Source organism: Streptopelia decaocto (genome assembly GCF_964273445.1).
Source record: "Streptopelia decaocto genome assembly, chromosome: Z".
Lineage (NCBI taxonomy): Eukaryota > Metazoa > Chordata > Aves > Columbiformes > Columbidae > Streptopelia > Streptopelia decaocto.
This window is the reverse complement of record NC_138657.1, coordinates 31529178-31554585: the sequence shown is the minus strand read 5'-3', so window position 1 is coordinate 31554585 and position 25408 is coordinate 31529178. Positions and strand designations below refer to the sequence as shown.

At 38.1% G+C, this 25408-nt stretch overlaps 1 protein-coding gene across 4 annotated transcripts in view; it reads right to left on the bottom strand.

The window, feature by feature from the left end:
• Positions 1-23010, bottom strand: part of ERCC6L2 (ERCC excision repair 6 like 2) — a gene marked incomplete at its 3' end in the record, with an annotated part of 57629 nt that extends 34619 nt beyond the window's left edge. For all 4 annotated transcript variants that reach the window (XM_082074916.1, XM_082074917.1, XM_082074918.1 and 1 more), the window contains exons 1-10: positions 22537-23010; positions 18646-19070; positions 15559-15678; positions 13864-14057; positions 11606-11767; positions 10169-10376; positions 8583-8723; positions 6841-6954; positions 5209-5328; positions 703-774 (exon numbers count right to left, since the gene is read on the bottom strand). In XM_082074916.1, coding sequence (XP_081931042.1) covers positions 703-774; positions 5209-5328; positions 6841-6954; positions 8583-8723; positions 10169-10376; positions 11606-11767; positions 13864-14057; positions 15559-15678; positions 18646-19070; positions 22537-22555 — 1575 coding nt within the window. In that variant the 5' untranslated portion in view covers positions 22556-23010. The remainder of the gene's footprint in view (positions 1-702; positions 775-5208; positions 5329-6840; positions 6955-8582; positions 8724-10168; positions 10377-11605; positions 11768-13863; positions 14058-15558; positions 15679-18645; positions 19071-22536) is intronic.
• Between the last annotated feature and the right edge of the window lie 2398 nt (positions 23011-25408).

Here is a 25408-nt window from a genome sequence, read left to right as displayed (position 1 = left end):
GACACATGAGCACTGCACTACTGCATTTAAATATTAAACTTGCAGTCTTCCTTTAAGCTGCAAATGTATTACATATTTAAGACTCTGAACTGTTATTCACACTATTGTATTTTAATACTGTTAAGTGCCATCATTACAAATATTTAAGAAAAGAAAACCATGTTATAGACAGCACAATTTCAAGAAACATTACTCCCTAACAAGAAAATCAAGGAGCAAGTCCCTTAAAAGCAAAAAACACATACACCTCTTACTCCAATTAAACACTGTTTTAAGTTCAAACCACCTGGTGTAGCAAGTCTCAGCATTGAAGTTTCATCCCTGCTGATGGTCAATGTCAGTAGAGCAGAGGAAATTTAACTACTTTCAGTGCTAACACAAAGGTTATATGATACTTAAGTCATCCTTTGCTGTGACATCACTCTAACCCAGGACATACAGGCTGAACTCAGTATGAGCTATCTACAGCTGAAGTAATGCAACAATTTTTAAAAGGAAGGTAGCAGAGTGTTAGATTTGTTTTGCCATCACCATTTTTATTATAACATAAGGTTTCAAAACACTTCTGGAGTACGCCACACTGTCATCATTATTTCCCATAGTACAGAGAGAAAGGAAATATGGTTAACAGCTGCCACCTCACTGGTTCATGCTTCAGAACCTCCTGCTGCAGTTAATTGATAAAAATCATATGGAGCTCACCTTTGTGGAAAAGGAGAAAAGAAGAACTTTATCTCTGTTTTTTCGGAAGTGATTTAAAAGCTGCTGAAGGACCTGTAAACAAATCCCAAAACAAATGAGGATATGTTATCAACAGGCCATCTCAAATACACTTACTTGTGTTTTCAACCTTTAAACAGGCTACACTGTAATTAGTTGTTTGCAAAGCCAAACAGAGGAATAAAAACACTAGAAACATAATAAATGTGCCAAAGGTAATGGAGATGCTGGACCTATGCATTTTTCAGTGATCTACATGGAAATCCTGCCGTAAAAAGGCAATCATACCACTAACGTGTAAATTCAGAAGCTATTTCTGTCTGCATAGACACTGCACTTATCTCTTGCACTAGCTCAGCTTGCGAATTTTTGCATTTAACAAATGCACACAGTTACCCTGAAAACACAAAGGTCTGTTTAAATTTTCTGTAGCACATCTGAGTTCAGAACTTCTTGGTTCTTGTCTTCTTAAAATAATCAGTGAGATGTATGCCCCTCCCCGCTTCCACTCTCATCCGTTGCTCTGTTTACAGTAGGATCCAGCTTCCCAGACTCTGCACAGGCCTTGAAATGCCAATAATCTGCCCACACACACTGTTCTTCTGGTGGGGAAGCAAATAATCCAGAGCCTTGTGTATAATAGTGATACTGTTATTTTCAAAAGAAGCATGTCCACATCTGGCAATGGCAGCTCCAGAGTACCGTGCAGAAGCAATACACAAAGGGGAAAGAGGAATTTTCTGTACCACGTCTGTAGCTTTCTCCCACTAGGCAATAACTACTTTAAAAAATCCTATTTATTCAGTGATAAATACATAAATGGTTAATCAACACTGATTTCACAAAAAGGCTAACAAACTTTTGACAACCAAATAATGATGAAAGTTTATATTAATTTTACAGTTCTGGATAATATCTAGAATATAAAATAGTAATCATACATCACTTAAATCCTTCCGGACATGTTAGCCAGCCAGTTACAAGTGAAAACAAGGTACAAACAAGGTAATTTTTGCCTGGTTCCATCATACAAGGACATATAAACCAGGGTTTATTTTACTGGGAAAAAAATTCACATCAGGTAATTTAACAAGAGCTAAATGATTTGCATTTGCATTTTATTTAGCCACATTAAGAAAAAGAAATAGAAGAAAAACAGTAACATGCTTTTAGAGTAGAAGGAATTTGGCTACTGTATTATTGTTTTTATTAATTAAGTATAGGTCAAATAATGAATTTCCTACAGGACAACACACAAACAAATCCACTCAGTTTGTTTAAATAAAACGCATCAACATCACAGACATTGTGATTTTAGGTATTTTGGAATAATGAACAGCTCTGATGACCTGGGAAAAGTAATGAATGGTTTTGCACCAAAAAGAAATAAATTCTATGCTTGCACACCAGAGTATTATCCTAGAAGTTGTCAGTCTGAAAAAGATCATGCTCAAGCAAAAGTAATATGTTCTTTGTAAGAGTCCGCATGGATTTAAATGCATATTTCCCCATTACTACACATTGTGAGTTGTCTGACTATGATGAAATTGTCCCTCTCACATATGAGAATACCTTGCTTATATACCGATGTCTGAGTTAGCCTACAGTGTTTTAAGCCTTCTAAACCACACCAGCCTGGGTTTAGGGTTATGTTTAACAGTGGAGGCTACTATTATTTCCAAAGTGCTCTGATAGACTTTCATTTCCCTACTGAAATAATGATAGTATGCCAGGCAAAAATAGGAATAACTATGTTGGATTGATTGATTTAAGATAATTATAGTTAATAACAGTATTCCAAAATTCCACAAATGGATGTCTGTGGAAATATTATAGATGTAATTAAAAAAAAAAAGTTATTTCAAGTGTCCAGATACTCAACAGCCCTTTTCATTTAGAAAGCATATAGAGTGTCTCTGAGCCAAAATTTTAGCAAAACAGTAGAAATAATCAGACAAGGTAGTAATGAGAACTAATGCAGGCTTTTAAAACTACCCTCATTCATCTTACTTCTTTTCCAAGCAGTCCCGGATACTTTTGCATGGACAATTTGCAATCCCTGTGTTTCAAAAGTAATGGAATCTCTTGCCCTTACACTTTGCAGGTCCCCACTGTCTTACTTCATGACAGAAAAATGGTGGTTTCCAATTAAGACAGTACACTCCTTTCATCTCAATTCTCACATATTCAACTACTTTAAGTTAAAAATCTAGGCATGAAGTTCACCTTGCAATAGCAAGTGTAAGCCAAGTATTCTGAAAACAGAATTTCTACAGAAATTTATATTGCACATCTCATCTCTCATCTACCAAACATACCGAAGAAATATTTTTCAACATAAATATTAGTTCAAAACCACAAGATCGGATTTGAAAATCCAGTTTCCCATGATATACACTGCACTGGTTTTAAAAAATTGAAATTCTCCACACCAAGGCTCTTCTCAATAATATGTGCTTATTTAGGGTTTTGGGTTTGCTTTTGAGGGGGATTGTGTGTTTGTCTGGGTTTTTTGTTTGGTTTGGTTCTCTTTTTTTTGTTTTGTTTTGTTTGTTGATGGGTTGTTGTTTTCTTTGTTTTTTTTTTTTTTTCTTCTGCAGTTACCAACAATCTATATTAAAAATACCGCAAAATACAGGAGTATCAATCAATACAGACTGATAACAAGCTAAAAGCTCAAAAATTAAATGAAAAGCACAATATACCAGAAAAGTCTCTAGTGAGATAGAATTAAGACAAGAATTAGATGATTCACTAACAAAAAAACAAAACAAAACAGGACTAACCATCATGCTAGTAGCTGTTTTTAATCACATTTCTCATCTCATTCTACTTATGTTTGGAAAATTTATCCAGAAATGTAAACTGGTCAGCCACTTATGTACTGGTAGCTCAGAGATTCATTTTTCTTACCATGTGAGTCTCCTCAATGTTCCAAGTAAACATTCAACCTGTCTGACATCTCATCAGTATCAAGCCATCAGCACAAGCTCAGTATACTTAAGATCACAGCCACCTTGGTTATGTTCTTACTCTGGCACTGCCACGGCAGAACCTTCTTGCCACTCCAGGCCACTGAACACAGCCAAGGTTACAACCAACACACACAGCCACAGCCAGCTGCACACCTGAGAAGACACTGCAATCTACAGTGTCCCAGAAACAATTCAGACTTCTGGCCACAGTTTGCAAGAGGTTCCTCCAAACAGGCAGCTTTGTAAGCTGCAGGCTGTAAAGCCACATGATGTTTGAACCGCTGCCTTAACTCAACCTTTTTTGCTTGCCTGTGTTGTTGACTGCTCTGTCAAAACACACAGAACGAAAATGTTGTAAGGCAATGCTGGAGCAAAGTATAAATAGCCCCAAAATACAAATTTCAAGAGAAAGAAAAATTAGTTTCAACCAATAAAAGAGATTCATAAGCACCACTGAAGACCATGGACTTAGTTTTCACATGTATGTATTAAGTATTTGCTGGTAGTTAATTAACAATAAAATTGACTTTCATGAGATAATTAAGAGTACATAACAAAACAAATATGCAGGCCTCTCACAGGTATGCAATAATAGAAAATAAATTGCTTGCATAAAAACTAATCAATAAAATGACAACACCCATTGCTGTAAGAAAAAAGTGGTCCTACCACTGCCCCCCAACCAGTCCCAACCAGCAATTGTGAATATCCAAGTTCATAGGGAACAAAAATAGAGCTCCTCACCCTCCAGTTACTCTCAGCTCAGGAACTCCTAAACCTAGTATGGTTCTCTTTTTAATTAGCTACATTAGACATCTTTGTCAGTTATTCATCCTGCTCCCCTCTGAAATCAGAGAAATTCACAGTTTCTCAGGTAAGGAGTTTAAACAGGTTTACATTAAACATCTTTATTTTGTTAATCTTTAGTGTGGCTCCGATTGGATTCATTTGGTGTCACATTCATCCTAAGACTTTTTTCCAGGCTGGAGAGTCCCCGCCTGCTTGGCTGCTTTTGTCCCACAGGACTGATCACCTTTGTGGCCATTCTCTGAACCTTGGAAGGTCTAACATAAGCTTTTTGAGAAGAGGGACTGGAACTACCCACAATACTGAAGGTGTGCACAAATCATTAACTCCATAACAATTTTGGTTTGCTCTCTTTTGACTTTCTCAAATGTTCCTGACTGTCACTGAGTCCATGGTTTCATGGAATTATGTGGCATAGTATTGCGACCCTAACCCCTTTGACTGTAAGAGTCATTTCTATGCCTTGCACTGCATATGTGAAGCTAACATCTTAGGATACCTTAGCATCAGAGACCACTCTTACCCTGTCTCTGACCAGAGGCACCCTAAGCCATGACAGGAGATACCTGCTGTGGCACCCACCACCATAAACAGAATGATTAAAAAACTGCAACTATTAGATGTACATTTTCTTACACCCATTTACTACAGCAACAGATCTATTACTATTACTAATACTTATTTTTCTTCTAAAGAACAGGTTTACCTTCATTTTTCCACTGTACTTTGGATCTGAAATTGTTTCAAAGGCTGCATCTTTGCTTAACTGCACAAAATCTGGAAAACTGGAAAATACCTGGGCGCACACCCGTCTGATATGTGCTTCCTGAAACAAAACCAGAAAGTTTGAATAGCCATTAAAAATTAGAGCTACATTGGGATACCAGTAAGCCATACAAGCAGTTAAACAGGTTGAAACAAGTGATGTGTTGAAGTAACTCAAGCAGGAAGAGTTACGTGTTTTTACTCAGTTCACTAGAGAAGCAATGGATAAAACATCTCCTGTGTGTTTTGATTTGTTTCATTGAAAAAAGAAAGAGGATCTCAAACTGAAATTGTGGATTTGAGATACTAGAGTAAGACATGTCAAAAATTTATTCTGAGCAGAGACTGATATAGGACTAGCCAGAATTGTCAAACACAAGCACTTTGTTGGCTCAAAGTCTGCATTATCCAACAGTTACATACTGGCACTTCTCTTGACCGTCTGGGATGATAAGACAATATGGGAATTACACACTGTCCCACTGATACAACAAAACATAATATAAGAAATGCATTTAAACTTTCAAAAGCAACATGAAGCTCCACTGTTAGAATTTGGGTAGCTCTGAACTTGAATGGGACCTCACACTTCAGGTCTGCTTTTCCAGAGGAGCAGAAAAGATCTCATCTCTCACCTAAGAATAACACATGTGATGGACTTTAGTACTACGGGTAAGAAATATTACAAAATATCATGGGTTTTTTACAGTAGATTTTTGAGAGGTTACTAATGCTGTATGCGGTAGAAGACAGTAAGTCTCAAAATACTTACATGCTGTTATTTCAGTTGCTATTTTAACACTCAAAAGTTATTACAACAAAAACTACATACACAATATACAAAAAACCCCCAATGAAAACATTTGGGTATACACTGCCTAGAAGGGCCCAGACACTACCAGTAACATTTCCTAAAAAGTAAAACTGCTTTAATGGAACCAACTTGCCAAAATTAGCTGGGATTTTCTCTTTTCCATTCTTTTGCGGTGTTTGAGAGGAAGTGGTAACATCCCTACAACACTTTGCTCTTTCTTGAATCCGAAAGATCAAATATAAGCATTTTTTAAAACATTGCAATTTGTGGGTCTTGTAGCTTACTTGCCACAGTAACGAGACAAAATTATACTATTCTCTTGTTAAACATTTTCTACTAAAACATATTTGTCATTATTTAAAGAAGCTCATCCCTGCATATAAGGTACAAGAGGGAAAAAAACCCATGTTCTCGTTGCCTATTATTTATTTACAAAAAGATATTTCTCCTACCAGGTACTTGTGATAAATCAAACAGAAAAGTCACTATTGGAAATCACTGAAAATTACTCCCCCCACAAAGATCTTCAGCATTTCTATTGCATTTATTTTCAGATATGTATCAACTAAATTAATATACTGGTGCATAACATTTGTATCTGTAAGGGCTGTACACTGCACTATTGAATGGAAAAGGAATTCTGCAAAACATCTTCATTTCAGTTAGTTAAAATTAAAAAGGAGGCCAGCAGCATCTTTTATTCGAGAATTTTCATCCCATTTTCTGTAAGTCCATTATTTAGATACTTGTGAAACTAACCTGCTGCTTGCTAGTGTTGTCCGTCTGCAGGAGTGCAGCGTGATTTGCAACCTTCCGTAGGATTGTCAGGTAACTGAAGCGCAGTGACTTAATTGTTTCACCATGAGCATTTACCTACAAAAGGAAAAACAAAAAAGAATGTTTATGTAAACAAATGCTCCCTAAACAGAGAAATAATCTAAAATAAATTCTCTTCTTAAAAAATCTAATGCATTAGCAATTCTAAGTAGTACCATAATTGATCCCAAAGAGATGCATAGTGGGTTTTTAACAAAAATACATCAAGTTATATTATTCCTCAGCTTTGTAATCCTATTAATAAGAAACATTTTGTCAAAAAGAAAAAAAAAAAAACCAAGAGTTATAGTTTGCTAAACATTTCAGATAGTGTGATAGCTACAGAAATTACTAAGATAACTAAGAATTCCTTGGTAGACAAAAAGACAGTAACTTTATAACTGCTTTAAATGTAAATCAAACCAGAGCTGTTCAAATGACTTCATACCCTACAACTGCTAACTTTACTTTTCTCTACAGCAAAAATGTATAAAGTTTTATAAACATCTCAAGTAACATAATTCAACCAACTTCAAACATTATACAATGCAGCAGCAGCAACAGCAGCAGCTATTTTTCTCATATGGTTGGCTGATTTGACCAACATTAATTTTCCTTTCCCTTACCAAGTGACTAATTTTCATGGTTAACTTTGGAACAGAGCAGTCCATAAGAACCACTTAAGTATCTGCAGGCTTGCCTACTGCCCTTTGTGAAGCAAGTTCAACAGCATTTTATATTTTCTACAAAATGTCATGAGAAGCAGAAGCAAGCAAAGAACTAATGCTAGTATCCATGGAATATTAGACAGGGTGATACACAGATCGTTTTTAAAGAAAGATGCAGAAGAATGAATAAGCTACATCATTTGGAAGGAAAAAAATACACAATCAAAAAACCCCACCAATGAACAAAACAAAACAAACAAAAAATAAAACCAAACAAAAAAAACCCCACAACCACCACCACCACACTATACAGGAATCAAAACAGGCCAAAAGTAAAATAGGGAGAAGCAAGTATGACACATACGCTTCTAAATCTTTAAAAGCCATGTTTAATCTGAGCCTACTGAGTAACACAAAACAAATACAAAGCTAGACTAACCAAGTGTTAAAGAAATCCAGAGAAGAGAGAAAAAAAAATCTGCAAATCTGTTAATTGTCAACAAAATTCTGCTTAGGCTCTATGGCTACTGTCACAGTTCTCCCTTCAGTGAAGCAAAGCAACGAGCATGTTTAGTGGCAAAGAAAGACACAATACAACTGCAGTTTTAGCACAAGAAAAACCCAGACAAACTGCTGGGTCCGGGATGTCTCCTATTTGCAGCTTCTGCATGGACTACCTCAGGCACACAGGAGCAGCACACCTGCCACATACTGAACATCCCAATGCAACCCTCGCCAACATAAACTATATCACAGGTGCAGTTATTAATACAACACATCTAGAACTTGCTGAATAAAAAACAACCACCTGCCCAGTGCATGCAAAGCAGCTTTGCTGTAGTCCCAAAGTGTCTAATTCCCTCACACCTGTGATGCAGCCACCCAAGTGTCCAGTTGGGATTTCCCAAACATGTGGCTTACAAACACACAGCCATTTCAATCAGCTCTTCATCGGCAGAGCTTCTCAAGAAAACCAGGAGGACTATGTTCTAAAATCCAAACAGTGCAAGTTCTTACTTTGTAACAACAGTTCTTCCTCCTACGGCCACTGTTGCAGCTACAGGGCTCTCCTGCTCGTAATACTAAACTTACATCCTCTGTCTCTAGCACAGCCTGGTATACAGCTTTCTGGAATTCGGTCAGGGAACAGTACACCATCTGCCAAAGAGAGAGTCCCAAAAACATAATTATGTGCAGTACACAGTGAAAAGCAAAAGAACACTGCAGCAAAAAACATAAAACATAGAACATTGAAAAAAATGTAGAAAATATGAATAGATTTTCTTAAAAGATTACAGGAAATTATTCTACCACCAAATGAAAAAATGTGGATCTTGACATCAAAGTAGCATGAAACTGTAGCCAAAATATATGTATACTTATTTCATCCCCTCCAAAAATTCTACGAAGAATATCAATGGCAAGCCACAAGAACCTGCTGTTAGGTTTCTGTAAACCTTTCAGTATGACTTTTGTGGAGGTGTAGGAGGAAGAAGGAAAAGTGAGAGAAATAAATGCATAATTGTAATTACGGGTTCCCCTCTGCTTTGCCAGTTGCTTAATGTGCCCTTTCCTCTTTTAGGCACTAGCTTTTGTAGGGCACTGCCACAAGCAGGACAAACAAAATATGCAATGAAAAGGCAGAGATCTACACAGTGCTACAGCCAAAACTCTTATCCCTCTTCTTACAGACCATGGGTGGCATCTCCATGACATCTTTAGTCTTAAGCAGCAGGAGACAGAAATCCCAAGATCATTCCTTAACCTAGGCCACCCACACAGCAGCAGCACCATGCTGAGCTATAATAATACAGCAGTAACTTGAACATATACTCACATCAACAAGAGAATAAAAAGAAAAAAAACTGCAAGATTTAGAAAAGCAACTGACTGACGTTTGTTTTAATCTTTCCTTCAGAAGACAGTTTAGATATTATTATACACTAAAGATAAGGAATAAATATCAAATTTTGAAAAAAAAAAAGTGCAAAATAATGTATTTGCCTACTTAGAAGGAAAGCATGAATATAGGTAAAAAGAATTTCTCAGAACTCTTAGCTATAGCCAAAGTATTATAATTTCATATAATGTTGACAATAGCATTAGATGAACAGGATTACAGACCTATCAACAATCAGCTTTAGGTTTGAAGGGTTTTCTTTTATTTAGTGATTGAAAATGAGGGAGTTAAAAATGAAAAGCATACTGTTCCATGCACAAAGTATCAAGCTGCAAATTCAGAAGTCCTACACAATTTCAAGAGATTTACATACATTGCATTGGGTTTGCACACATTAAGTACAAACGTGCACATAAAACAGATGTGTAAATCACTAGTCAGAAGTCTAGCTGAGCGTTTTCATGCTTGATTAACTCCATTTCAACATGCAATCATAGTAATTATGTGAACAAAGCACACTACTGCATGTGCATTTTTTCCAAGGCTCTGGATTCTTCTGAAGTTCATAAGTCCAAAAGGAAACCATACAGTAATACAGGCACAATGAAAGAGAAAGCACACACACACACGCACACACACACACAAAAAAGAAAAAAGAGAGATATTCACTAGCATTGTATTTGAAATGTGCAGGCACTCTTACTCTGTCTTCCTTTTTTGGCAACTGATCACTGATAAGCGCTTTGGTACGTCTCAGAAACCAGCCAGACATTTTTCTTGCTAGCTTCACCATGGCCTTACGACCTGTTGCCAGCTCTCTTTTAGTTGCAGTGTGCCTCTGGCCATGCTCCACTGGATCAGAAAATTTCTTCTTGAAATGTGTTCTGCTACCCAAAAGTCCTGGTACAGCCCTGTTAAAAAACAAAAAGGGGTAGGAGGTATGTGAAGGAATAACAGCATTTTCTTTACTCCAAGTCAGACTATCCTTTTCCACTAATTAAAAGCATACCATAAATTGTTTCTGGCTAACAGCAAGAGATCTTAAAGTAACAATTACTAGAGAAATGGATTTTAAAAGGTGTATATGAATAGAAACATATACTACTTCCTGACATGATATTTTTTCATTTACTTTCTGTGATCCTCAAATGTTAAGAGATTTCCCTTAGGAAACTGGTTGCCATCTCCAGAAAAACAAAAGCTCAGCAAACCAATAGAAGTCACGAGTATACAGAACCTCTAAACTACAAGGCTGCTACTGTTCAGGACCCTAAATTAGAAGCTAAGCAGTCATGTTTTCAATTTTAACTGTTTTTGTTAAAATCAGGTTGGGCAGATATTCCAATTTGCTAAATAAAATCTTAAGAAACCGAATAGCAAAAAAGAATTTAGTAATCATTGGCAACAATACATATTTTAACAACCTATTAACAACATCAGCATACTTTTAATGGACCAAATGCAACACTAAGCTTACTGTTAAAGTATTTTTTTCCTAATATTTCACTTCAATCTGCATATCCTTATATTTCAGGTCCGTTTGATTTGTTCCTCCTCTGTAAAGCACCCATAGTAAGTCTGCTATGTTAAGATTTATATCTAGAGTTATTTCCACCTCTCAATTAAAAGTTTCCCTAGGCAAGACTGTGCTTTGCAAATACATGCACTTGTGCATTTTGAAAAGCAGCAAAACATTATTTCTTTAATCTTCCAAGTCAGAGTGACCTGCACATACTGCACAGAGCAAAGGCACAACATTGTTCAAAGTTGCACAGTGATTTTCTATCTACTGTGCAGCGGACAGAAGAAAAAAGTCTTTAGAAAAGAAAGCTAAATATACTGGGTAAGAAACAAACAAACAAACAAACTTTAACTGTTTCCCAGATTTCCTAAAGAAGCCTGATACCAGGAGCTCCAAACATAACTGCAAAATTCATACCAGGAGCTCACATCCATAGATGTATTGCAAAAACATACTTACATTTTCACAAAACGTTATGGGATTTTTGGAGGGGAGGGTTCTGGTTTGTTGTTTTCATTTTTTTTTGACACAGATGGGTCCGTATCATCCAGCTCTATCCTTGCCCCATTATATGGTTAACATATAGAGGTGTTTAACCACTAAAAAGAAATTATTTACCAGTCCATAACACACCAAAGTTCCTTCATATTGTTTTGAAGAATGGTTCCAGTAAGACCTATGCGAACACTGCACTTTAATGACTTCATGGTTTGAGTTATTTGAGCCTTCGGATTCTTGATTCTATGTGCTTCATCTACTATCACAGCAGACCATTCTACACTGCAAATCAACAAAAAATATTGTATTAACCGAAACTACTTATCATCCCACATGAACGTAAGAAGTGAAGTCACACAAGTAGCTGTGATTATTATAAAATACTTACTTTTTGATTTTCTTGTTTTACATTGTATTATACTACTCCGTTCCTTTGTATTCTGTTTATGCCATAGTTGAATACAATGGCTAAACTACATAGCCAAACAAATGAACTACTGTTAACTATATCAAATGCTTTCTGTGAAGAAAGTAGCTTTCAATCTCCGGAGCAATCAATACAATCCCAGTGGTGCTAATTCTGCTCATAAGATTTAGAAAAATTAAAAAAAAAATCTCCAAAGGTAAACTATTGAAACATGCTTAACACAGGTATGCTTCATTTTCCCAAAAGAACCTATCCAGTCTAACTAGAAGAAGCATTTCAATCTATATGGTTTCCTACGTGAAAGCATCACTCAACTTCTTTAATATCTATACAATACCAATTTGGCACAATTTGTGATTAGGAAGAATATATCTAGAAGCAGGGACCAAAAGATATTTTGTAGCCAACATAAACAAACATAAAACCTGGAGGTAGAATGACCTCTATACTGTGATATTAAGTCATCAAGTCCTTAGGAAGAGATGTATCAACTTTATGAGATGATTTTTTATATATGAAAATTTCAGAACAAAATCATACATCCATTTGGATGACATTTCAAACAGCAAAAAGCTGAAACAGACATGTTTAGAAGGAAAGCTCTTTCCTGAACAGGCTGCATCTAGGTCACTAATGTGAAGACTGATTTTGTCTGCTAAATATATTCATTCATACTTGAGCTCCTTACATTCCTAAAATTTGCTAAGAATTGGAGTTTCTCAAAGGAGCCTAAGAGATGAGCATGAGCTACTTCAACTAAATCTCTCACGCTGATTTACATGTGTAACTGAGCCTGTGTATTCTTATTACTGACAATGAATTATTTAAGACTAGTTTTTGAGGGAAATCCATCATTCTAGCTAAGCAAGACACATAGCCTCTTCCAGTGTCAAGATCATATGCCCAGCCAGTCACATGGTCTGAAGAGAGAGTCTGGTAAATCTGTATGCTGAAGCAATGTACTTGCAAGCAGCAAGTCACACATCAGATCAGCTCTGCACATGCACTTATTTCCTGATCACTGTCTATTCAACAACCAACACTGAAGGGTTCCTCAGAAAGGCCATAGTATGAATTAGGGTACTACTAACGCAACTGCTTCAGCCTTCTCCTATCTGCACTTCTTTTTCAGACCTAATCAGAGAGAGGGATGGAGATCTGATTGTTTTAGTGATGGCTGTCCAGACCACTAGGACTGTCTCTGGGGCCTGAACCTTTCCCAATACCTAAATCAACAAGACCAGCAGATCTGCTATACAACACCACCTGCTAAGGGCAGGCGGCTACTACTAGCTCTTTACACAACTGGTGCCCTACTTCAAGATAGCATAAAGGGACCACCAGGGTCAGATGAAAGGCTAAGTACTCCTGAACACAGCCAAAGGAAAGGTAAAACTTGTAGTTTGAAAATGCTGACAGCTATGGAGTAAAGAAAACAGGATTTCTCATACAATCTGCTGTCAGAAAGACCTTCATTCTAAGCCCATCATGTATTTAAAACTATACACACACACATTTCTTGTATCACAAAGGTTTTAGGACTCATGAATTTCATGAAGCTGGTGAAAAGTTCAAATAAGGAAAATATCTTCTGAACATTTGCTAAAGAATCCAGATTTTTTTTTCCTTTGCACTGTACTGAAAGATAGAAACACCTTCTGCATATCTTTCAGCTACCACCTGTTTTCAGGCAGGCAATTCCTGCATATTTTTGAGAACACTTCATGAAGTGCAAAGTCTAGCTTTATGAAAACTACTCAAACGCTTCTCCCAAGCATCCCACTACAAAGATAGTATAGGGTAACCGTTCTGAAGATAGTTAAATGGGATTCTCCTCTTCCACACAGTGAGTCATTGGATTTAATAAACAGAAAGAGTAAGTAGTTGCAAAGAACAATTTAAATTAGACAGCTGAACTTCTGTGTGTGGAAGAATACATTAAAATCATTACCTGTTAAATTCATCCAAGTATAGGCGCAGTATCTCATATGTTGTAAGGGCAACTTCACATTTCCCTTGCTTGATGCGATTCAAGTCATCATCTTTTTTACTGCCATGTAAGACACAAACCTTAAAGTAGCCCCATGTGTCTAACTCATCCTTCCAGTTGTAAAGCACTGAAAGAGGGGCCACTATGAGGAAAGTCTGAAAACAAACAGATGTATAGTATTACTGGAAAAACTACAACACAGCACTTTCTCAATAAGGAAAGTCAAAATCTTGATATTTATTTCACTGCTTTGAACATTTAACTGTTTCATTCTGCCACTTCAAAGTATAGTATAGAAAATATCTGAAGAGTCAGTATAAATTCAAAAGTAATCAGTTTACTCAGAGGATGTATATAATACAGAACAAAACTACCATAAAACTAAAAAAAAAATACCAAAGTAGTGCTACTTACTCAAATAATACTCTAACAACTGCAATAGGACACGACATACTATCACTTTGTTTTGTTATAGCATCAATATCTGTAAACCGTAAAATGTTTTACAGATGGAGAAAACAAAAAGATGAAGTGGGTAAGCAGCTTCCTCCAATTCATAGGTCTAGTTATTACATAACTTCAGAACAGGAAGACCTGGAAAGTGTTTGAAAATTTAAGATCTCTCATACAACTCATTCAGTATCATAGAATAATAAAATCAGTGAGGTGGGAAGGGACCTCAGGAATTTTGTAGCCCAACTTTCTGGACAAAGCAGGGGCAACACTGAATTTAGATTAAGTCATTCAGGGCCTTCCCAGCTCAGGTCTTCCTGAGGTCCCCCAAAGATCCAGAGTGGTCCACAACCTCCCTCTGTGACCTGGTTGCAATGCTTAATTGTCCTCTGAGTGAAAGAATTATTTTCATATTCCCAGTCAGAAGCATTCCTTTTTATCGTTGTTCGTTTTTGTTTGTTTGTTTTCACATGAAGTACTATCCCTTCACCTCTTCCTCTCTGCCTGTATTTCCTGAGGAACCTGTATCCATTATTCACAGAGCTACAGTCATACGGACCATTCTGCTACTCGAATATTCCAATTAGTCCAATAAAATAAAAACAGTAATGGAAAACAGAAATTGTATGAGACCTGTGATGGGTAAAATTAAAATTATTTCTCTCATTCACATAGAACTTCTACATGTATCTTTACTTGCTGTACTGTATTTGATTACTTAGATTATGAGTCAGACTTATATCTTGACATTATGACAGTCATTCAAGAATATATGCCACATCACAAGAATATTAGAAATAAATTTTCCAAATACATTTGTTTACCCTAATTCTTTAAATATCCTGTTAAAATAGACACGTATACTTTTTGTACTTTAGAAACACAATCACACAAAACCACAGTTTTTCTACTCACTGACATGGGCTTTCCAAAGTACTCTAGCCACAAATCTCATCCAGATATTTCCTGATACTTTGTGTTAGTGCAAATCAACAGTACTAACAGATTAGACTCTGACAGCCAGATAATGCACTATGACACTCTGGAAAACTGAAGGCTCCCCTAACACTACCAGTATGACCATGAACCCCTAATCTACTGAAGTAGCAGAATTTTTTAAAAGAATATAAACTTCTAAAGCAAACAAAAGATCAAGTATTGCCTTTTACAAAAAAAATAAGCTTATATTACTAAAAACTGTACCTTCTTGGGGTTACATTTAGATTCTTTTTTCATTGTCCTCAGTAAAAATTCTGGCATATTGTTTTCAATATCCTCACGTGTTCCCTTTTTGTGCAATACTGCAGCCAAAAACGAAATGACCTTGAAAAATAAAATAATTCTCAGTGATCATGTACAAAAATGCAAACATAAATTGAGTTCCACTGAAAACAAACATTTAGGATGAAATCCTGGATGGGATTTAGTAAGGTGGTTTGTGAGGGGACTGGGTTTTTTGTTTGGGGTGTTTGTTTTAAATAGATCTGTTTTTAAAATGGGAACCCCTCCACTTGGAGAATCCTGAATTCATGACAAGAACAATTAATTGCTCTATTTTACTCTTTCATCCTCTAAGTGGAAAAGTCCCCAAAATAAGGAGGAGACTATGAATGAGCCAGGAAAAAGTAGAGATGAGTTATGCCTTGCAGTTCTTCTCCACTCTCAAGACACCTGAATCTCACACAAGAAAACAGAAAGAAGAGATACTTACTAACTATACTCCCAACACTACTTCTGCAAGAAGAAAGAAAGAAGTTCAAACTAGAGGTTAGATTCTTACTAACATGTCATCTTCCAAATGTTCCATTCCTTCCAGTTCTTGTTGTTAACTTCAAAACCTGTTCGTTCTGTTGTGTTTGAGCTATATTCTCTCATCAACCTCAAATCAGTAAAGGAGATTTCCCTTTGATTATTATGGCACAGATGTCTGACCAGAACATGTAAATCCACAAAATCCACTTAGCGCCATGGATACCATTTATGTCAAGTGGCAGCAAGGACCAGATGCACCACCAGAGAGGTGCCCTTCTTATAAAAACTCTAGAGGCTTCCTTTACTTGGAAGAGGCAGCTCCAGCCACTTCCTTTTTGCAGCTGCTACACAGCTGCTCAGAGCAGGGCAGAGGTAATGCTGTAAAGTGTCGGCTTCTAAAAAAAAAAGGAAATTTCCAGAGCTTTTGCCCTGTAACAACGGAGGAAAAAAAGAGCCAGCCAGGAGTGCAGAAATGCAGGAAAAATACCTGAGAAAAGTAAAGGTAGATGAGCAGAAGAGAGAGGAAACCAACCATATTTGTGGCTGCAGGGCGGGAAAGAGATGTGTAGAAAAGAAAACCGAACATTTTTATACCTAATATTTCATATAAACTGAGGCTAAGGGGAACTGCGAGTTTGCACATGTTGTTTGACTTTAACTTTTTTTAAATCATTTCGAGAATAAGAATAGAATTCAACTGAACATAAAATCTCCATGTGTCTTTCAGATCCTCCATTTTTGGAAGAATTATACATCACAAATTTGTAACAATAGCAAAGGCTGTAAAAGGGCAACTCTGCTGATGAACTTTTGGCTCTTCCACATAAAGAAGGAAGCAACCTAAAGGCCTACATAGGAACCTAACTTACTGCAATCACAAAGAGAAATGACATTATTCTACTTGCCTCCACCTCAACTTCGGCTTGAAATGAAAGAGACATACAGTCAATCCAATTTAAGCAAAGATAAGTTCAGAAGTACAAAGAATATGAAAATGCAAAAGTTTGCTAGCAAAGTCTTTATCTCATAAATAATTCTATAATTCAGAAACAATAAGGTTCAGCGAACTAACAAGCATAACACAAGTTTTCTACAAGACCTTATCAGTTACTTCAAAGTTTAACTAACATTTATGCTTTCATACATACTAATTTGAGTGAAATCCTCTTTTACTTCATATTCACTGAATTGCCTTTCCCATGCTTAACACAAATAAGATAATTACTGTGTTTCATAAAAAAAAAATACACAATGTATTCTTTAAAACCTCCACCTTTCTTTTGCAAACTTGACACTGTGAGGAAAAGAAATAACCATCAGATATGAATTCCACACAGGAAAAACTGTCACTGTGTGACAAACATGATCACGTCACTACAGAATCCACTGAGATTCAAGACATACAAGAGATATAAGGAATACAACGCAACTTTTTACTCTATATTTTACTACTACCTTACATAGATGCTTCTGATCATATGAAAGCAGATTATTTGCAGTTCTGACTAGACACAAACTTCCATATCTCCTGAAATCTTAAACAGCCATACACAAGAAACATGGCCAAACTTAAGTAAAACACAAAGTAAATGAATACAGTTTAATAAAAGTCTGTTAACAGATCAGCAGCAGCTAGACATCGATGATGCGCCTCTGAATACTCTATCCAGAGTTTTGCCAGTTTAGTATACTCACTCCTCAAGTTTGCTACAAAATAGTACTTGTTTGCACTGAAGAGGATCCATTGACATTCTTCTAAATGGAAGGGCAACAGACACTACAGCTAGTATTTGTCAGTGAATGGAGGGAGAAAAGAGAGAAGCACAAAGACAAGCCACCATAGGATTGAAGCTGCTAACTTAAAACCAGAAAAATGAAAGAGAAATTTCAAACATAAGGCCACTCTAGTTTTAGTAAAATAAATAATCCTTTGGGCCACAATGATTCAAAGCATAACGGAAAAATCGAGCTATACTTTGTCCTTTCATCAACCCAAGTTGTGTTTCCAAAAGAGTGATAAACATAACACGGAACGTCTAAGCACTTTTTCCGGAGATAGGAATAAAAGTGTCTGCTCCTTCTTTTTCCCAGTACAGTCAAACTATTTGTTTTCAGGAAAAAAGGAAAAAGACATTTAAAGAGCTACAGTCAGATAAGGACTCTAAGTACTTTTAACATGCTCCAGTGCAAATTTCACAATGCACAGGTAACAATTCTCAAAGTACATTCAACATAAAATGAATACTAACATTTTAACCACTGTAATTACTCATGCTTACACTAAAAGGGGCCACATCCCAGTTTTGTGACCCGTCAGGAGTGAATCTTAAATCAGCAATGGCTCCTGGCTCAAGTCCTGTCCCAGAAAGTCATGTCCTGCCTCCTCCAATTCCACAACAGCAACAGGAGGTTAAGCTCCACTGAAATGGCTTTTCTTAAACAGGGTATTTTTAAAAGAGATTTACAACTCACAGAAAACACATTGCAAAAAAAAAAAAAAAAAATTATCAATCCTCGCACTGTAAAAATCAAGAGTACCTGTATTGTCTTTCCAAGGCCCATATCATCTCCAAGAATACACCCCCTTTTATTAGCATAGTGTCTGTACAGAAATTGGGCTCCTTCTCTTTGATAATCACGCAGATATCTGTTAATTGTATAAGGGATGAAATCACCATTGTCAGATAATTTAAAAGCAACTGCAGGACATGGAAGATTTTGGTCAGGAAAATAAGGCTTTTCCAGATCATCATCATCAAATATTAAGCTTTTGCAGGGTCTTCTACTGGCTTTGACTCTACGAAGTTTAGTTATTAGTATTTGCCTTTCTTCAGACTCCAAGAATGATACAACAGCAAATAATTTTCCATTCTTGTCCTTTTCAATAGAGGATATTGTTCCTTCATGAAGTTTCCCAGTTTCAAGACAAGGGGCAAGGCACTTCTCCCCAATATGCCAATTATCTATAAAAAGAAACAAACACACAGTGATAAACTGGCCCAATGTGCAAAGTATTTCATTTTGTCACACTACTAAAACATTGAATGTAAATTTATTTAACAAACTGCATACATTTTAAGATAAAACATCTTATTGAAGGTCGCACTAGAATCAGGATACTGATTACTGTTTAGAACCAAATCCTGAGCCAGGCATAAAATTACAGTTCACTGAAACACTGCAATTTTATATCTGGGTATCTGAAAATATACCTATTTAAATATCTGGAAGTCTATGTGAAAAAATCTGATGTAAAGGCCAAATTCTACTATATTGTTACACAGTGGCTTCATGCAGTCCAACACTGATATACTGATGTCTGCATGTTTAGTGTCCACTGAATAGACCACATGACCCAGTCAAAAAGGCCTTCCATATTACACACACTTCTGACCTACCTGAACCTCATGTTGCAGTGTTAGTAAATTATTTTAGAATTATAATCACATAGCAAAATGTCAAAATGTCACCTTTCTCCTAATTAAGTCTGGAACAGGTAAAAAACTACTTAAGTTTAAAAACAACAGAAGTGTACTTCAAGAACACACAGTAGCACATAGTTTGCCCATACTGTTCATCCAAGTGGCTAATTAGTCAGTAAACTGCTAACACAGATGTCAAGTCTGGAACTGTTACAGTCTGTTCCTCTGTGTGGCCTCACTACTGCCTTAATACAGGCCTTGATACAGCATGTCAAATACAGCATATAAACAATCACAGAGATGACTGAACTGCTTCATTTTCAGCTATCTCATTTTTAAATTTCATGCACAAAGATTATTTTTAAATGCTGTGTATCCTGCTAACAGAGAAAGATGAAGAACATCAGTGTATCAGAGTCCAAAGAATCCACATCATACTGACAATAAAAACCCAATAAAATACCTCTATCAGAAAAAGCAAGGCCTTCATTCTTCACAGTAAAGACATAAATAATCGTTACATACAGTTTTCCAAATCTGAACTGAGGAAGTGTTGTCCTTCTGAGTTTATGGAAACACTTTCCAATCTTCCCCTGCTCAGCTGTCCCACAACACAAAAAGGGACACGATTCATTTCAGTACTTTTGTTGTTTACCTATCTGTTGGAATATGTTCTGATACTTCTGAGAAAGTCGTAATCAGAAGCAATGAGAGGCACCTAAGGTTTTTATTTGAAGGAGCAAATTGGAGAGAATCTTGGATCAAAGTAATCATACTTCATACCTATGATCAGTGGTAGTACACTTTTCTGGGCATGTTAACTCAGTTACTTTTCAGAGGTAAGGAAAATAAAACAGCAAGTCCTGAAGGCAAGAAACTTCACTTTCCCTCATTTTTATGCCTCAGTGCAAAAATCTCATGGAGCAGACAGGTTGTTCTCACCAATTCTTGAGCTCCTGGAAGTGTACGCTCACAGGATTATTCTCCACAATGTATCAGTTAGATCGGTGATAACTATACTTCCTATTTAATAATTAATTAAACTATATAAACTAAAACAAAAACATCCATGTATCCCACTATGGGGCAACAAGCAGTGACCTTAAGTTGACATCCAAGTAACACCAAAATAGCACAAGCATAGAGAATACCTCTCTTCTAAAATTATTTGGCCTGAAAGTATTCTTTTAGGTAGAGAGATTTCCTGGGTCAGGTGCGGGTTGTCTGTTCAGCAAACCCCAGTGGACTTCTCTCTTTCAAGTAGCTCCATTCCCCCTTCAACAAATGCAGATTTCTTACATTCGGTGTTTTCTGACTACAAATTTAGCAGTTCTGCTCTCTAATACCTGTCAAGTTTTTGCCTTCTATCAACTTGGATCCACAACCTAAATCAATGGCTCGTGAGTTCCTAGACTAACAAAATCATAAACCATGACCCCTGTGTTAAACTCATCATTTTGGAGATCTCCTTCACAATGCCCCCCCTCATCCTCACTTCAGAAGTTCAGTCCCACACCCTGTGACCTGTACGTAAGTCACTTCATACCTTCAGCCATTCCCACTGATCTTCTCAGAAACTTGAAGCTCAAATCTATCTTCTTGAGGCGTGAAGTACAGACAGCATATTCGACAAATCATACATAACTAGTCTCTTAAGGTATTTGTACTGTTTCTTGCACATGCTCAAATCAATTTTAAAAGTACACATGGACTTCTCCCAGTAGCATCTAAGTCTCTGGGCAATTTCTCAAAATCTCGAAGCAAGACTGAAAAAATGAAACCTGCTGTATACAGCACACTGTTAAATATGCAAAACAACGTTTAAAATAAGAAAGCATTTCCACAATTACTTTCTTTTACAGTAATATCTGAAGTGACATGTGACACTAGAGACTCTCAAATTAAAATTACAATTTGACAGTGTCTTTGTTTTTAACCAAGCATTTACTTGAGTTTAATGAGTTGCATATGACTTGTCAGAATGAAAGTCCCAGGTGCAAGGTGGAAAAAATTGCACTGAGCAATACTTTCGGTATTACCAAACTCCCAACCTAGTGAGAAACAAGGAACGAAATGAGTAAAGGGGAAAGAAAAGCAATGGCATTAAGGACACCATTACTACAAAACCCCAGAAAATAATGCGATACAAACCAAAGCAAAAACTGCTACTTTAACTAGCCTGATGCACTAACAACTTGGGGTTTGAACCAGAACTATAATTTATGTAGAATACTAACTTTAGAAGTGAGGAAAATTATCCAGTATGGCTTCCTAGCATGGGTACAGTACACCTGTCATCAGTGAAGAAAGCTGATATTTATGATGCCCCTTCTACCACAGCTGAAAAAAATGTGCCATCATATGTATAAACTGTATGACTGTCACAGAGTAGTTCCTTTCAACACCTACTTCTCTATGATCAATAAAGCAAATCAAACATTAATGCTAACTACTGAGGTTTGATCACTTAATGTAGAGTGCAAAGGATTTCTTACACTCCAATAAATGACTGTAAAAGCAAAACTCAATGATACTATAAAGCACTGCACTTCTTAAGTTGTAATGCTTAGCAACAAAGTTGGTAAATAAGAGGCAAAAAAAACCCTCAAAATGTTCTCTTCCAAAAGATGCCAAAGCAGGATATTTTAAATTCATTTAACCACACGTTTCACCTTGTTGCAAGAAACAAACTCAAAATGCAGGCTCCTGAATAAACAGAAGCCATTTAGACTTTTCCCACTTGATATTTCTAGAACATGTGCACCACCATACTTAGGGCATCAGACGCCTCAGCCCTGTCAGGCGAGGCCTCTCAGGGCCATGGCGCAGCGCTGTGCCAGCCAGACCCCACGGGCCAGCCGCCCCACGGCCCGTGTTGGGGCACCCGCCGTGGGTTACCAAGCACCGTGTAATTCCCACACCTGCTCTCATTCTGCACCTGAGCAAACGTGAAAGAGCGCTAATGAGTGTGAACACCGCTCTGGAGAGATACACGGAGGATGCTTACCTGGGTCACCATCACACATTTTAACCTTTGGCCGTGCAAAGCCCAGCAGGGCCCGCGGGCAGCGGCCCCCGGGCCAAGTGAGGCCCAGACGCCACCGGGCGGCCGCTCTGGGGGCCCGCGGCCGCGGGAGGGGGGCACGGGCCGGCCTGGCGCCCACGGCCGGACACCGCACGCCCCCCGGGCAGATCACAAGCGGGCGGGTGCTGAAGAAACCCGGGGAGCGTCGAGCAGACACCCGGCGGGCACCTCACAGCGCCGCGGGGAAGGAACCCGTCACCGGCGGTTCCCCCCCACCACCGGCGGCCCCACGGCAGCCAGGCCAACCCCTCCGCCAGGGCAGCTTCCCGGCCCCCCAGCCCCTGGCGAGATGCGGGGCAGGAGCCGTGCCCGGGGACGGGGCCAACGGAGCCCTCGCCCCCCGCCGCACGGGGCCTGCTGGCTCCGCCACGGCCGGGTTACCGGGGATGGGGCGGTATCGCGAGAAGAGGGGCGCGGCGGGACGTGCTTCTTAAAGGAGCCGGCGGTGAGACGCGAGGGGTGGGAGGTATCGCGAGGTTGGCCGGCGGTGTTGCGGGAAGCGGGCCGGGAGGTAACAGGGTTCGAGACCCGGCGACGGTGAAGGGAAAGGCGAAGGGGAAGGCGAAGGCGTCGGCGCTGTGGCGAAGCCTTCTGAGGGGACCGGGGGCTGCGGCTGCCAGGGCGGCCGTGGGTGCTGGTGAGGCGAGTCCCCGGGGTAGCTCAGCACAGGGCTGGGAGCAAGTCGGGTCTGTGCAGCAGGGCCGTGCTGCCCACACCAAATGGAGTTTGGTTTTGCACCAGAGCGCACCGTGGGGAGTGTGGTAGCTGTGGTGGTGGTGCACTGGTCTGGGAAGAACACGGCCTTGCCCTGCTGAGCAGAGTGTAGCTTCTCGAGCTGGAATGGTTTGGCGTCTTGACCCATGTAATCTATAGCGTAGCTGAGTCTAGGCCTAATGCAGCCCTTGTTTGTAGCAAAATCTGTAAAGGACTTAAACAAACAAACAAAAAAACAAGCAAACAAACAAAAACCTCTGTGAAGAAATGGCGGCAAGGAAGCAGTAGGAAGAACTAGTGCAGTGGAAGGTCTCTCTAGTGCTGATGGCATGGTGCTGAGAAGAAACCGCAGTGATGTGATCGGAATGTGGTGAGAACCAAATGTGCAGCAAGATCTGGCGTTTGGAGAAAACGCTTGAGAGAGAGGCCCAATTCCTAAAATTATTCCACCTCTGCCCATTACCAGAAGAGCTTAACTGAACGTGCTAACACTTTGCAAATTGTGAACTCAACCAGTAACATCCATGTTATTGCTGAAAAAATTCAGCTCCACCAAGAAATCTATCCAGAGTGCATCATATCTCAGTAGCAATTTTACAGAATGTTAGATGAAGGGCATGACTTCCAGATACTAGCTATTGCTTTGACAAAATTTTTCCATGTACATTTAATAGCTCAATACTAAGTTTCACTTAAAGAAGTTAAGCATATATGTGTAAATATCATGCAAGATCTGTTTCTGAAGCACCTTTAATTACTTTTTTAATGGAGAAGACATCAACTTGGGTTGAAGCTGTCATTGTTTCTAATTATCTTGTAACATCAGTCGTTTTAGTGACATGTTAAGGAGGGTTTAAATATTAGAAGAAGAAAAAGGATCCTTTTGACATATGAAGTAAAATTGCATACAATGAAGATGGATAGACTGGCTAATCAAAGTTCTACATCCTACAATATTTTCAGAAACAAGGCAAGGCAATAAATTTTCTAGTATGTGGGTCTCCGTGCTGTTTCTGCATGCAGCTGACATGCAGGCAGCTACCTGCCTGCTCTAAGAGTAATGAAGGCATTAAACTGCTTCTTTAAGTTGTCTGCTGTTGGCCAGAATTTTGTTAGAAGTTAGAGAAAGATGGATGGTGTTTGATCAGCCAGTTATACTAGACTAATGGGAGAAGAGCAAGCATGAAAGCACTAATACAGTTGCTGCAACAATAAACTACGTGAATATCAGGCTCCATGTATATGGGGGAGGTTGTTCAGAAATAAAACTTATTATAATACCAATAGACTACATTGTTTAAAAAATATATTTTACATGTAGTCATGCACTTAACTGTTCATTCCAAAGCAATGTGACAAGAACTACACCATCATAAAACCAAAGCTGAAAACAGGATGGCATTTCACGTTTTAAAAATCTGGCAAAATAAACTCAGTGCAACTTAACCATGACCTGAGATAATTAATACACCTTGACCCTAAGAGCATCTTAGAAAAATTGGCAAGAACATAGGCTCTGATTTAAGGCAAGGTTTTAAACTGTATCGTGTTTGTAGACAAAGGTGTGTTTATACCACAAGGTGCTTACTTAGTGAATACCATGTTGTACTTAATTCTTTTTTGAGATATTTGTGCTTAATAAGGACTCTTAATGCAGAGTACAGCTGTTACTGTACATCACAAATACATTATTATGACTTCACAATAGAAAGAAGAAACAGATTAAACTCTTGCTTAAACACTTTAATTTTTCTAAGAAACAGGCAGTAAAATTCTGTCCACACTCTGTGGATCCCATTCTGCTTTTATGTCAGCAGTAAACCTCAGTGTCGTAGCTGGAAACAGAATTGCACCTGAAAATCACAATGAAGTCCCTAGGATGAGTCTCCATGACAGTTCAGTACATGCTTGAAGCTCTCCCCTTACAGAGGGAGAACAAAGGAAGGAACACACCTTTTGCAGGAACAGATGGTTAGCTTTATGTCAACAGGTAGTTTTCCTCTTGCCATTAAAATTCCTTTTCACAAATTGCAAGCGGTTTCCCTATCTTTACTTTAAAAGAAAAAAAAAAAATAGAAAA